The 15573-nt window shown below is 39.6% G+C and overlaps 1 protein-coding gene across 2 annotated transcripts in view; it reads right to left on the reverse strand.

The window, feature by feature from the left end:
• Positions 1-15573, reverse strand: part of TMX4 (thioredoxin related transmembrane protein 4) — a 53118-nt gene that overhangs the window by 14012 nt on the left and 23533 nt on the right. For both annotated transcript variants that reach the window (XM_074989346.1, XM_074989345.1), the window contains exons 3-6: positions 10494-10539; positions 9592-9720; positions 8206-8251; positions 3441-3542 (exon numbers count right to left, since the gene is read on the reverse strand). In XM_074989346.1, the coding sequence (XP_074845447.1) occupies positions 3441-3542; positions 8206-8251; positions 9592-9720; positions 10494-10539 (323 nt within the window). The remainder of the gene's footprint in view (positions 1-3440; positions 3543-8205; positions 8252-9591; positions 9721-10493; positions 10540-15573) is intronic.

Genomic DNA, 15573 nt, shown 5'->3' on the forward strand with positions numbered 1-15573 from the left:
ACAAATGATTCCTCAGCCATCCAGTTAAGGCAGTTTTATATGGCACCATTACATTGCTGAAACACTGCCAAGAGGATTTGTGTTAATTTAGACTGAAGATATGAACGAATGATGTAACATAACCCAGTCACTATCTGACACTGAACAGCGTTAAACAGGATTCAGGATTACACGATACTAAAGATGGCAAAATAACTGTCCTTTTGGAGAAAAATGAGACTAGTTAAGATGGTTTAGAGCTGCTGCTGTTAAAATCCAATCCCATTCCATCTTAGCTGGTGTTTGGGATTCAAATGGAGCCAGTGAAGGAGCCATTGTCACCTGGGTTCCTCTCCGGCCTGTTGTGTGCAAGACACCTCTCAGGACAAGGATGATGCAAGGCCCTCATTGGTCCCAGGAGATACCCTAGAAGGGAGGGTGGGTGGAACAGCCCATCCCCCACATTCTTTGCCCACCAATTAGGCCTAGTTATCCAACACAGCAATTTTGATTGATTAATTTCTAGTCCTGCATATTCTCATTTCCTGGCTTGATCTTCACACAGTTCTGAGCTGTACCAATTGGTCTTTTTGTTTGGACTAATGTCTCCCTTTTGTACCTTTTGCTCGCAACATTTGTCATTATTGCTTATTGTGATATCTTATGAACTGTCACGTACTTTTTTACAGTTGAGCTCACAATTTAGGTAAATTTGATGACCCATTTGTCACAAGAGGCTCCAGAATCCAGTCCTCAGCATACTGCTATATCACCAATGTTGTACAAGTCTCTACTACAACTAGCCTTCTCAGCAACTATAGCTCTGTGACTATCTGGGGATTTCAGATCTCTCTGGAGTGTCAATTTTGCTCAGTGACAACAGATGGCAATGTCACAGATGCTTGATTTTGATTCACTAAAGTGGACTCAAACCAGAATGGAGCACATGGAGTAAACAGTGGACAAAGTATTACTATAGACTAAAATATCAAAGCAGAGGAATTATGAACCACTCACTATTAAAAGAAAATGCCTTAAATATATAATGAAATTAGAGAACATCCTTCAAATCTGTGTTCCTTCTCCACATCCACCCACAAAGACCAAAAGACAAGCCTTAAAATATAAAAAATCATAAGAGTGAATAAAAGTGATCTTATACTTTCTCTAACACTGATCCTTAGTAGAAGATTATTTTTCAGTTTTTGATTTTTGAGCAACAGTATAGGTAGACATTCCCTCTGCAAGCCCAACAATGCTATGCCGATCTCCATTCTTCCTACCATGCTCAATCTTTTGTACAGCGATTGTGCTTTCATAAAAAATCAATCAGATATGTAAAAAATCAAAGAACGTACTTGTACCATAATATTGAAATTTTTCATGTTTACATCTTGTGACATTTTTTACTATTATTTAGTTTAAATCAATTTAAAAGAATATTGTTACTTCATCCTTTAAGGCAAAAAAAGTTTAAAGAAAAACCTAACCTAACTGAACCAATGAGCCCTGACCTCTTCCTAAGATAAATTACTGATGTCAAAAGAAGGATCTGCTGTAGAATGGATAGTATTTAAACCCATACAAGATTTGTAAAAGAGGAGAGTGTCTGCAAATTCTACAGGTGTTGCAAAATGGGAACCCACAAGATCAGTGACTCCTCCTTGAAACAGGGAAAAAGTGTGTGATAACACTATAAAATCTACAGAATTTAAGAGCTTGATTATTTAATAAAACAGCTAGTTATGAGCTTATTACCTTTTTAAACAGTATCAGGAGAGCTAAAGGAAATTAGAAGTTGTCTATCACAAGAGAGCCAGGCAAGAGGGCAAGCTGCAGCCCATGTCCCCCCAGCAGCTCTGAGGGCTGGAGCCAGCATCCTTGGCAGCCCCACCCATGGGGCAGTTGGGCAGGCAGGAGCTTGCATCCCCCAACACAGGGCCTGGGCCAGTGTTCCCAGGCAGGCCCCTGGGGCCAGAGCTGAGGGCAGCCATGCACAACTGGAGCTGTGTCCAGGGCAGCCTCATGGGACTAGAGCCAGTGCCAGATTCTCCATGAGACCTGCGGGACTGGGAAGCCATCAGGTCTTGAGCTGCAATCCCAGCAGTCCCACAGGGCCACAGCTAGAGCATAGTTTCAGTAAGGAATACTCAGCAGGGCAGCCAGTATCAGATGCCTTGACCACAGACTCAGATTCACACTACAGTTCTGACCACGGCTGCATAGAACATTGCTGCTTTGGGCTCCATAACACGGTGGGGTGGGCAGCACTCTAAGAGTCTGAATGGGAATGTCTACATTGCTATTTTCACTAATGTAGCAGGAACCCAAGTTTGAAGACCCTCTCTCAGACTTGCTGATGCAGATTTTTGTATTTGTGGACAAGGAGAATTGTGGATATGCATTAAGAAAGAACTCCCTACAATACAGTTTTCTAATGTGCGTGATGTTATCAGCATGGTAAATGAATTCAGAATACTGCAGCTAGAATTCAAGGCTTTTAGTTTAAAAGATAAATATATTTGTAAGTGTCAAAACAAAAAAGCAGCCATGTAGCACTTTAAAGACTAACAAAATAATTTAGTAGGTGATGAGCTTTTGTGGGACAGACACATTTCTTCAGATCAGAAGAAGTGGGTCTGTCCCACAAAAGCTCATCACCTACTAAATTATTTTGTTAAAGTGCTACATGACTGCTTTTTTGTGTTGATAAAATACAGGCAAACACAGCTAACTCTGTCACTATTCACACTTGTAAGCTGTAACAGAGAGGGAACCGTGTTAGTCTGTATGCTAACAAAACAAAACAGCAGAAATGTAGCACATAAAAGCTAACAGAATGATTTATTCGGTGATGGGCTTTTGTGGGACAGACCCACTTCCACCCCAATTTCTAGTCAATATAACAACTGCCATACATAAAGTGGGTCTGTCTCACGAAAGCTCATCACTGAATAAATCATTTTGTTAGTCTTTCAAGTGCTACATTTCTGCTGTTTCGTTATACTTTTAAGTGATAAACTTTCAGCTCACATCCATTCTGTAACTTAAAGAAGAACCTTAGAAGCTTGCGAAATACTTTGGTGTTCACTGATGAGATAAGTAAATAAAGTAGCTCAGAACAACCCCTTCAAGAATGTACAGTGTGTACATGTGAAATTAGTGCAGCAACAAAGGGGGAGAGCAGGGAAAGGTCTCACTAATCAAGGAATGATTAAATGGGTACGAAAACAGGTGTTATTTAATAACAAGATCTGACTTACAGCAGATGCAGCCCTTAATGGGACATGTTTCTCTCTTGCATCCCTTTGAAGATACTATGTGGACACTGAAACATTTATTTCAAGTAGCAGAAAAAAAAAGAGTCCCCTTATAGCCCTTTCTTAGAAACAAAATACCTTTGCTATTCCCTTTACATATGGCTGAAAAGAGCAAAATTAAAATGTAACATGCCATCTTACCAAACCTAGGATTAGGCCAATCAACAGGGTGGCTAAAATGAAGATTGCGTAAGAACCCCAGACAGGAATTCCAAGAGTGCCTGTGAAGTAGCTGTGAATTTGCTGCAAATAGGAAAAGAAACAGATTTATTACAAGCTTGCATTACACATACTTTATACTCTTGGCTTTAAGGCGAGAAGGCTAAATTACCTACTATGATTATAGTGCTCTTCTCAAGTTAATTCCCCATAGAGACCTTTCATTCAACAGCCACTATTTACATCAAAACAAAAAGCAATCAAGTAGCATTTTAACGACTAGCAAAAGAGTTTATTAGGTGAGCTTTCGTGGGACAGACCCACTTCTTCAGACCATAGCCAGACCAGAAGAGACTTCTAACTCCCTTAGACAAAGGGTCAAGGGTCACAAAACAGATATCAAAACACTCCAGATCCACAAACCAGTTAGTCAACATTTTAATGGAATGGGGCATTCTGTCAATGACCTCAAGGTATGTGTGTTACTGAAGAGAAATTATCGTTCCGTTTTAGAAAGAGAAGTGGACGATCTGACATTTATATTCAAATTCAGCACATTAACACATGGTTTAAATCGTGATGGGAACTTTGAGTCACTATAGGGGCTCGTCTGCATACTTGGCTCAATCTAATTCTTGATCTTCCCCCCCACCCCTCCACTCTCTGATTTGCTCACCTTGATTATCTTTTTCTGATTTGTCCTCCTTGCTTACTGTTTTTGGTTCTCTGTGTCTTAAATATTGAGTCTCTTCTGGTCTGGCCATGGTCTGAAGAAGTGGGTCTGTCCCACGAAAGCTCACCTAATAAACTATTTTGCTAGTCTTTAAAGTGCTACTTGACTGCTTTTTGTTTTGATAGTGTATAGACTAGCACGGCTTACTCTCTGTTACTATTTATATCAAAGGGATCTTTGCCGTCTGCCCTCATGCTCTCCCACACCATATTTAGCCTTCTCACACTCTGGGCTTGTCTACACTACCTCCCTACTTCAAAGGGATGATGGTAAGTATGGTGTCAGGAGATTATTAATGAAGATCTGTGCTGCATATGCAGCACTTCATTAAGCTAATTCTCCCCCACGTCAACTCCAAAGCGTTGAACTTCGAAGTGCCAGCTTATGTGTAGCTGCGGCTAACCCGCCAGTACTTGAGGAGTAAAGGGACTTCGAAGTTGCCCAGGGACTTTGAAATACCAGCGGGTGAGCCACGGCAACATGCGAGCCGGTACTTCAAAGTTTAACACTTTGGAGTTGCTGCGGGGGAGAATTAGCTTAATGAAGTGCTGCATATGCAGCGCCGCACTTCATTAATAATCTCCCGACACCCTGCTTACCATCCTCCCTTCGAAGTAGGAAGGTAGTGTAGACAAGCCCTCTGAGAGGTAGCCCCGTTAGTCTGTATCTTGGCAAAACAAATCAAGCAGTCCTGTAGTACCTTAAAGACTAACAATTTTATCTATTTATTAGGTAATGAGCTTTCTTTATTTTCCTTCCGATACTGTAATTCTTATAAGACACAGAATAGTGATAAAGTCAAACCATTTCTTCTCTTTATTTAATGATTCAATTCAACATGTAAAAGCTTTGTTTAGGAAGGAAAGTACATTTTTTCTTCCCGAAATACTCTCAGTGACTACTAGCACTGTATCAAATCTTCCTTAACTGAATTTCATATTCTCTCCATCACTAATTTATAATGCAATTCCCACATGCCAGTCATCCTACTGGAAGGGAGAGAGATTGGGCCTACATTTTTAAGAGGCACATGCTTATAAATATGTTCTCAAATTCTATGTGCACTTTTAAGGTATAAACTTAATTCTTTATATTAAAGAAAAGTCATATTTTAAGGAAACAATTACGTAGAATAATCCCCACATTACTGACTTGAATCCTTCTCACTCTCTTTTCCTTGGTCTTGTAATTAATGTAATGTAATGCTGTGGCATCTAATTATGGTCAGAAACTGGGTAGCAAAAGAGGACAACATTAATAAATGTATTATCATCTTAGTGGTCTGATACCTGTGCTCAGGACTATCATTCAGAACAATTAGTGTTAGTGATGTTAGGGGCCCCAGTGAAATAACTCAACTTTATTATGTGATAGTTCAATTAGTCTCACAAGGAAATGTATAATTCAGTGGACTTCCACCATAATTTCTAGTCAACATAACTGCCATACAGCTTCAGATCCATACTCATTACTCTGTCTCAAACAGTGGCCAGCAGCAGGTACTTCACGAGAAGATACAAAAAAATCCTCTTGTGTATAGATACAGCCTAATCTATTGCCTTCAACAGAAAGTCTCCTCCTAAATCCCTAATAGTTTAAATTAACTTTAAAGCATGACGTAAAAGATTTTATATTACTTCTACATATCCCTCTTTTCAAATATTCAGTTTTATACCTCTGGATATTCTTGTTATGCAAATAAGTGTCCAATTCCATTTGCCCAATGCACAAGAAGTGTGAACTGGTGTTCCCTCTATTTTTTTTCCATCTATGTCTGAAATAAATTTTGTTATGTGCATCAAGGCATGTGCAGATGTACACCACCAACAGAAACACAAGCTGCTGGCTGTGTGTGCTCTGCTAATCAGCTGGGCAGCACATGAATCTGTCCTGGGTGCCCATCCACAAATTCAGTTTACAGTGAACTCTGGTGAGCACCTACCATTTAACTACTGAATCTTAAGTGTCTGATTGTAAAATGGCATAGAAAAAGATCTGCACTCACTGGGAAAGGAATTAGAAGGAGCAATATGTTATGCTGTTCACTATCACCTCTAATGGCACAACTGAAGAGTAACTCAACCCACCTTCCTGAAATTCAGTTGCTCAGCCTTCCATCCCTTCAGTTTGCACTTTCAATTTACAGCAAAAGCTCATTTGTATTCATTTCTTTACCCTTTAAGGGTTGCAAATCATTCTGGTCTATGAATTCGGAAGTCAACTGTCTCTGCTCTCATGATGCACTTATGAGCAGCTCTGTATTTCATTACAATTGCATGCTTGAGAGAGCATTCTGATCAACCTAGTTTTGACTTATTAAAAGAAAGGGAGTTTTATGGGACTTGGGGAAAATCAAGGATTCTGTTATCTTCAGCCTTTCACAACAAGCCTGGTTTGTTCACAGTGCCACATGCATGAGGCTCATAGGGAGAAAAGAGGCTCATGTGTTTCTCAGTGCTGGATGTATATATAGTTGTACACTGGATTCTGCCATCCCATTGTTTAAAGGGTGTTCATTCAGCCACGTTCCCGTTTGCCATCACCTGCCTACCCACCCATGCACAAGGTTAAGAATTTGCCACCTAACCTGCCCACCTACCAAACTGGTGGGGGAGGGGAAAGGCCCATGCTGTAGTATGAAGATTCCATCCTACTGTCCCTTCTGGTGAAAGCACTATTTAGGTAGATGCCAGTGGACAGAAGGAAAAACTAAAGATGTGTCCTCTGGTGACGAGCGACTGCTCAGAAAGGCAAATAAAGAACATAGCTGAGATATGGGGATGGCTGTGGGAAGGACTATGAATGATCTGTGCAGTTTTCTATCATGCATTTCTATTACCCAAGATTATGTTCAAACAAGTCTAAATTTAAAAAATAAATAAATAAATAAATAAATAAAAAGCACTAGCCCTTTCTTCATTTTCATTTATCCACAGCATATAACAGATGCTAGACCCAAGATGCTAGATTCCTTGCTTTGCCCTAAATCCTACCCCTACACATTTGATACATATAAATTTCTCCTCAAAGGCTCAGGCAGATGGACCTTACAACATGACATGAACCTTAACAAATTCAGGCTATTTCAGAATGACCCAGGATGTAGGGGAGAGGATGAAATCCAAAGTGGAGGAGAAGTCATCATGGAGGATACCCTAGTACAACCCTGGCCGTTACATCCGGGACATTACAGTTTGAACATCCCCAAAAATGGTAGTAGTGACAATGTTGGCTGTAAGTTGCAATATGAAAAAGGACAAGAAAATCTAAATTTCACCTGGATCTTTTCTCACAAATACAGAAGTGATATTCTTGGTTTTGTACGGTTACAGAAAGATGTGACAGTAAAATAAGTTCATGTATAAAATAATTATTTCTGACTGTAGTGCACATGAGTATCAGAGGTGCCACAGGACTCCTTGTTGTTATAGTACACAGGGTCAACACAAATCTCTCCAAAGACAAAGCAGTCTCTCATACTCAGACTTGATGGATAGAAAAGACCATCACGATCAAGTCTTACCTGAACACTGCAGGCCAGAGAAATCTTACCTATTCACAGTTAAAATATAAACATTAAGAAGAGAACAATCTACAGAATGTGATGGCATCCTGCCTCCATTGTGAATGCAAAATATACTTTCCAGTATGGTAATAATCAAAGTACAGCAACTCACAGTAGAAATACAGAATCCATTTTAGGCTGGCTCATTTATGAGAGCAGCTAACCAATATTAAGGTAATGCTGAACAGAGAGTAGTGACCTTTGGCACTGATCAGTCTCATCTATAACCTTAAAATGATATTTTTAGCAAACAATTATCTAGACAGGCATGATTTCTACCTTAAGTTACAAGGTCATAGAAATACCTCAAGGACATTGTCAGCCACAATAAGGAAAATGTAAGTTATGTATAAGGTTGTCAAATGGGTGTTTAACAACTGTTTGATATACTTTTTCAGAAGTCAAATGCTAAAGTGGAGAATAATGTAACAGTAGTTAGCGTTATTTACCCGGATCCATCCAGAGAGATGAAAAAGACCTGCCATTCCATGCATCCTAAGAAAGAAAGGCACACACTTTAGAGAAAATTAAAAGTTAGACGCACAGCATGTTGTATAAACTGAATGAAAACTAATGTAAGAGATGGGTGCAAAATTTTCATCATATCCAGCTGTTCACATCTTCAAAGAGAAATTTATATTGCATGTTAGTGAACACAGGGTGAAATTTATCCCTCCTGCACTTAGCCTGAGTAAAGCCAAGCTTTGTACAGGGCATTAAGTAGAGGACTGGGAGAAGAAATCCAACAGACAAAGCTGTCCACACCCACTACTTCACTCATTAGGCCAGAACAGACACTACCGCCTTTTTGTAACCCCAAAGCAGGGTACAATCATGGATCCTGTGGCTCTTCACTAGCCTAGCCTCAAACAGACACTAGGCAATTTGGAGTATGAGAGGCTCCTCATATTTGTGGCAATGTTCCCTGTAATCTTTCCTATTCATAGTAGGAAAAAAAACTGCACATATGCAGAATAAATTTTTCGTGTGAACCAAGGCATGTGTCAATGAGAGCCACCAATAAAAATGAAAAACCTAGCTCTGAGTGCTCTGCTAATTAGCTGGGTGGCATTCTAATTTCTCCTGAATGGCCCCACAAGCATACAGCTTACAGAGAACACCGACTTGTAGAATTTTAAGCAGTGCAAAAATGGGCTTATGCTGCAGCTCTCTACAGCTCATGTGAATTTCATTCACGATGACAGAAGACTCTATAATGCTAAAGTTAAAATAAAAAAAAGTCTAACACAAACCTTGGATTCTTTTTTTACGTCATCTCTGGCTGTAAAAGTATATTTTTCACTTAAAACAAGCTATGCAAATTTGGCAGGTTATAGGAAAATACCTTAATCTAGAACTAAGCTTTATCTCCAACCATTCAGCAATAAAAAAGAAAACTGCACATTGCTCTCCTTGTTAGGCATTTAACTAGATGGATTTTTAGGGAGTCAAAAAGGCCCATGTCACCAGAAGTCACTATATGGCAGACCTGTACAATAAAGCTCTTTCATACCAGTGGACATAAAAACTGCCATTCCTGTTACTAAAGCTGAGCAGTTATGTTTTTCACCTTCAAGGAACAGTATGTATTTAAAATGTACATCTCTTAAAAGATGTCATGGGGTGAATAGGCATGGAAAATACATTGCTCAAACACCAAAGGGTCAGGGCTGAGGCACCATAATATAGTAACTTGCAGAAGCTTAGGCGCCAGCACCTATGCTATGCTTGTGCGAAGGACAAGGACTTTGCCCTTAATACCGTCAATTAAGCACCTTTTATTAGTAACATCCAAAAAAGTTGCTTTTCAGATTAAAAAAATATACTGTAGTTACGTTATAGAAGACGGGGATTTCCATCCAGCTATGGGCTCCACAGCTTCCCATTTTCTCTCTAGGATATAGCCTTGAAGGTCCTCTGCAGTTCTCGAGCCACGATATCTGCGAAATACTCCATCCTTCGCACTAACAAGCACAAATACTCAGTAATTACAGTAATGTCCTGACTCTACATCCAAAGTGAATTACCCATCATAAGGTATTAGTATCACTTATAAAACCTGAACTGCACTCCAACAATAGACCAGCTATGGCACGTTATTTTCCAAAAAAATTCTCACTTTGGGATGATAAGGTCACAGTAACTCTCAATTCAAAATATAAAATTCAACGGAGACAAAAAGCAAGAAAGAACAGAGGCAAACTTTTGAGAAAATTTAAACTATAGTATTAGCTTGTGAAAATACAATTAAAATTATCTTTAGAATAAGAAATAACTGATTTACATTACATTAATCTGAACTACATATGCAGATCAAAGCTATTTTATCTGAAAAAAACGATTTTTAAAAGTTATTTTAAGCTTTAAAACCTACGTCTTCAATTAAAAAACTATAGTTAACTATGGAGTACCCTTGGTGCTAACCACATAAATTAAGACACAACACAGCTATACAAAAGGACAACTTGTAGCTATAACCACCTTATCCCATACTTTTCACCTGCTTTAACCACAAAGAAAATAAACTGCAAGTCTTGTTCTTAGCAACTGCAATAGCTAATGCTCTGGGGAAGGTGAGGCAAATTATGTTACATAACATATACTGCTAGAATTATGTTCAACATGTGGTGGCTATCAACAACAGTATGTAAGAAATCATTTTAATTTGCATCTGTTCACAGGCTCTGCATGATGTGTCATCTTTATGGCTTTGATTCATGTATGATATTGGACTTACTGGTAAATACTAGGAAGTGTTGTGACAAAGAAACGGCCACTCAAACCTGGTAGAGAGAAAAAAATACAAATCACATGTGTCCAGCTCAACTTCAGAAAAATGAATTTTGCTTTTGCTTTTCTGAAGATGCTTTGAAACATTTATCTTTTCAGAACAAAATGTGAACATGCAACGTGATTATCAAATCATAATAAAATGTTCTGTCCTAGAGAAGAAAGGAGCAAATCCATGACAATGTTATTCAATATAAAATACTGTCTAGCACAACAGCTAAAAATATAAGAAAAGTTTTGTCTGTGTAGATCTCACTCTAGGTGTACACCTTGCAAGATTAAAAGTTTTGAATAGCAGCATCCATTGAGCTGTGCCTACAACAGCCATGGTTAACCAGGAAAGGTGAGTGAGCCACATGAGTGTCCCTCCTTCAACCCCAGAGGGTCCTAGCAGTCCACTGGAGTTCCACTTGCACATCTACACCCCAACATATCTCTGGCACACTAGAGCGCCACACTTCCTCAATCTTCCCCCGCCCTGCCAGCACTTTCAGAGCATGCAATTCATCTGATTTGTGCCCCATCCCCACTCCTCCCCACAGCTGGAACAACCACAAACAGTTGAATCAGCCATCTCTCCTCATCTGAGGCAAGTTGCATGGAATAAACAGTGGTAAGTGGATGAAAGGTGATTCATACAAAACTCAAAAACTAATTCAGGCATGAATCTGAGGTGGAGCCACAAGACGACCTTTTCTTTTCAGAAAGCAGTATATCGTGGGCCTGCCCTGGGCACTCTCAGCTTACTGACTCATCTGGATGACGTTATGGCTACTACACAGATAGGGCCCAGAGTCTGCAGCTAGAGATCCAACAGAAGGGTTCCTGAGTGGTGATAAAACAAAACTGAGCTCCCACTGATATGTGAAGTTCACCAGTGGTAGAAAGGATCTGAGAATCCCCTTCAGAAACCCAGCTGTAACAGGATGAGTGAATCCTGTAGTTATCTACTGGAAGTTGGAAGGTGCTGAAATGAGCACAAGACCCAAAGACTTATGGGTAAGTAGATACTGTATGACAGTTCTGTCTTGAGGTGCTGGATCTGACAGTGACCTGATGTATAAGTGTGTTTATGGTCTAAACCTCAAGAGGTAGATATGCTCTTGTTGTAGTCAAGACCAATGCCACTCCTATAAAAATTCATAAACGTAGTGGCCATCATTGTGGATTTCTTATGATTGATGCAGACACCCTGGGAAGGCTGAGCAAAGCATGTTTAACCTTCCAAACTTCTTCACAAGAACTGCCATCAGAAGCCAGTCATCAAGTTATGGGAAGACCATAAAACACTCTTCTCATCCAACCTGCCACTATTAAAAAAACAAACCCCACACCCCTTTGTAAATACAGTGTGCTATGGCTAGACCAGTTCTCCTGGACTGGTAATGAAGCTAGAATAGTTCTCCCTAAATGGTAATGGTCTTGACTAGAGAGGAACCTGAGGAACCTCCCATGGGCTGAGTAGATGACTATGTGAAAGTATGAATTTCATGTGATTTGTGGTCACTCTGCCCTTCATGCCCTCAGATATGTGCAGCATAGGTGAAGCCCCTTGATGTCTATTCACTCCCAGAATCAGATGTTGTGCACCTGAGGTGCATGTGCTTAAAAGTTGGATCCACATGGATAAATACTTCTACAGGAAATTGCTGGTTCTGTACCCGCTAAACTTAACTATCATTCATTTATGCATATATTCAATTTAAGTGTTCAACTTCACACAAGTCTATAAAATTTTGCTAAAGAGCAGCCTGTCAGTACTGGCAAGAATCCAGGGAGACTAGCAAGGGGCTCTAAGTGCCAGGCAGAAGGTACAGAACCTTCTGTAAAATTGCCAACTCACTTGTATATACCCCAGGATAAAACCTTTGCATCTCCACAACTCCCTGATCTTGGCAAAGGAAATATTTAGAGAGGCATTTTGCTTGGTTTATACTTAGCCAGCACTTAAGATTTTAAAACACGGATACTTTAGGACTTGTTAAATGATGCTTAAAATGAGGTTTCTATGTCTCTTGCATTATCCTAGTCCAAAATGTCTGCTAAAAATGAGATGCTAAATGGGTCAGTCATGAAAGTTCAAATACCCAAACAGCCCTTGAATATTGCTGCAGTAAGTGGGAATCAAAGTACTCTCATATTAATAAAGCCAAAACATGGCACTAAATAAAGAACCTGCAGCTTACTTCACCTCTGCAATGCAAAGTTAAGAAGGGAGAAGTGTTAGGAGAGGAACAAAGGAAAGAAAAGCAATTACATTAAATAAAAAGGAGACAATGTGAGATTCAATGCTATACATTACTTTTTATAAGTGGATCTAATTCAATCGGTAGCACATCAGAATGTTTAAAAATAGACTTACTGAAATGGAAGATGAAATAGGAATTCATCTTCTAGAGTCACTGCATATTTCTTGATTTTAAAACGTTCCATTAGATCAGCGTGAAACTTCTACGTAGAAGTAGTTAAATCTTGGTGTTTTTATCATCCTCATCATCCTTAAAGTAACCTATAACTCTCCTTCATACTTAGTAATTCAATTTTTTCTTAAATATAATTGGTGCTCAAACAGATTAACTTTTTCACATCAGTTGCCAGATATTCTGTTTTATCATTTTAGATTAGTGCTACAGGACTTTATTTGATCTACAGAAAATACTTTTCAAAGTCAGAACAATGAATTAAACCCTTGATATGTCAAATTATTCTACACCATAATTTTCATTATATCTGCATAACAGTTCCCATTATAGTAGTTTAAATTTCTAGAACAAAAGAACAATCACACTGGGTCAAAGAGCTGGTCCAGCTAGCCCAGTATCCTGTCTTTTGACAGTGGTCAATCCCATATGCTTCCAAGCAAATGAAAATGAAAGGGCAATATTAAATAATTCATCCCTTTTCATCCAGTCCCAGCTTCCAGCATTCAGAGGCTGAGTCAAGCAGAGCATTGGGTTGCATCCAGGGCCATGATGGCCTGATGGACCTTTGTAGACTGTACTAATTCATTTTGGACCATACACACTTGTGCCCTGTATATCTGGGAAGGAGGTCCACAGATTGACTCTGTTGTGTGACGAAGTACTTCCATTTGTTTTAAAGCTACTGCTAATTAAATTTCATTACAGGACTCCTGTTTCTTGTGTTATAGGAAGAGATAAATAGCACTTCCTCAGTCACTTTCTCTACATCATTCATGATTTTATAGTCCTCTGTCATACTCCCCCCTTAGTCATCTCTTTTTCTAAGATGAACAGTCCCAGACTTTTTAGTCTCTCCTCATATGGAAGCAGTTCCATACCCTTAACCATGTTTGGTGGCCCCTTTATGTACCTTTTCCATTTCTAATAACTCTCTTTAGAAAGGAGGCAATCAGGCCTATACATAATATTTAAGATGTGGGCATACTGCAGCTTGGTATAGTGGTATTATTATTAAATATTCCTTTCCTAATGGTTCCTAACATTGTTAGCTTTTTTGACACCATTTTCACATTTTCAGAAAACTGTCCATAATGACTCCAAAATCTCGAGTGGAAAAGCTAATGAGGAATCCATCATTCTGCATGTTTTCCAAGGTGCCTTATCTCATCTTGTTAACACTGAACTTCAGTTGCTATTTTCTTGCCCAATCACCCAGTTGTGAGATAGCCCTTCGTGACTCATTCCGGTCTGCTTTGGACTTAGCTATTTTAAGTAATTTTGTACCATCCACAAATTTTGCCACCTCACTGTTTACACCTTTTTCCAGATTATTTATGAATATGTTCAACAACACTGGTCGCAGTACAGATCCTAGGGTCATACTGTTATTTACCTCTAGACATGATTTCCCTTTACAAAAACTTTGTTAACTCTCCCACAATGAATCTTGTTCATCTCTATGTCTGATCATTCTACCTTTTAGTACAGTTGAAACCAGTTTGCCTGGTATTGAAGGTAGGATTACTGGCCCGTAATTGAGAGGTTTGCCTTTGGAGCCTTTTATAAAAATTGACACCAACATTAGCTATCCTCCAACCATATGCACAGAAGATTAGTAACTTTTCATTTTCACATTTAAGTTCTTTCAGAGCACTTGGATGAATACCATCTGGTCCCTGCAGCTAATTACTGTTTACCAATCTGTTTCAAAAATCACTGCCACTGACACCTCAATCTGGGACAACTCCTCAGATCTGTCACCTAAAAAAAATGACTTGGGTGTAGTAATCTCCCTCACGTTCTCTGACGTGAAGACCAACACACAGAATTCATACAGCTCCTCCACAATGCCTTTTCTTCATTAAGTGCTCCTTTAGCACGTCAATACCGTAATCCAGTGGCCCCACATGATTTGCCAGAATTTATGCTCCTTTCCATTTTCCTCTGTAAGATTTGTCTCCCAATTTTTAAAGGATGCCATTCTGCATCTAACCATTTCTTTTACTCTATTTAGCTACGGTGGCATTTTTCTAATCCTCTTATTTTAATGTGGGGTATATGTTTGAGGATATATATTAAATTTAATTTCTGTGGCATATATTAATCCTTCACTGTCCATAGAGGCTACATACCCTCCCAAGAGATATGCATAAGGCATTCCTGCAGTAAAATTTATTACTTTTGTAATGAATGATGTGACCATTAATGTGTCTACTTTTCAAAGGCAAAACTGAGATCTAGGCACCTAATTCCAATTAACCAACAGTGGGAGTCAGACACCTAAAAACCATTTAGGCCCGCAATGTCCAATATGCTCCTTGTTTGCCTCTTTTGGCAATAAGAGAAGCGTACTGTGGAGAATGCGACTCAGCAGGCTGGTGAGGCGGCTCCTCAGGTGCCAAACAGCAGTGGCGGCTCAGGAGCTTGGGCACCACATGATGGCACAGCAGCTCCTCAGGTGCTGCGTGGCTGGCTCGGGGTCTCAGGGCTGCACCACAAGGATCTTGGGGCTGTGTGGCTTGAGGCTGGGCAGCTCCAGCGAGTCAATGGAGGCAAAGGGGTAGGGTGCCTGGGGGATGAGCAGCACTTAGCTGGGGTGAGGGG

This window comes from Carettochelys insculpta, chromosome 3 (genome assembly GCF_033958435.1).
Source record: "Carettochelys insculpta isolate YL-2023 chromosome 3, ASM3395843v1, whole genome shotgun sequence".
In the NCBI taxonomy this organism is placed as follows: Eukaryota; Metazoa; Chordata; order Testudines; family Carettochelyidae; genus Carettochelys; species Carettochelys insculpta.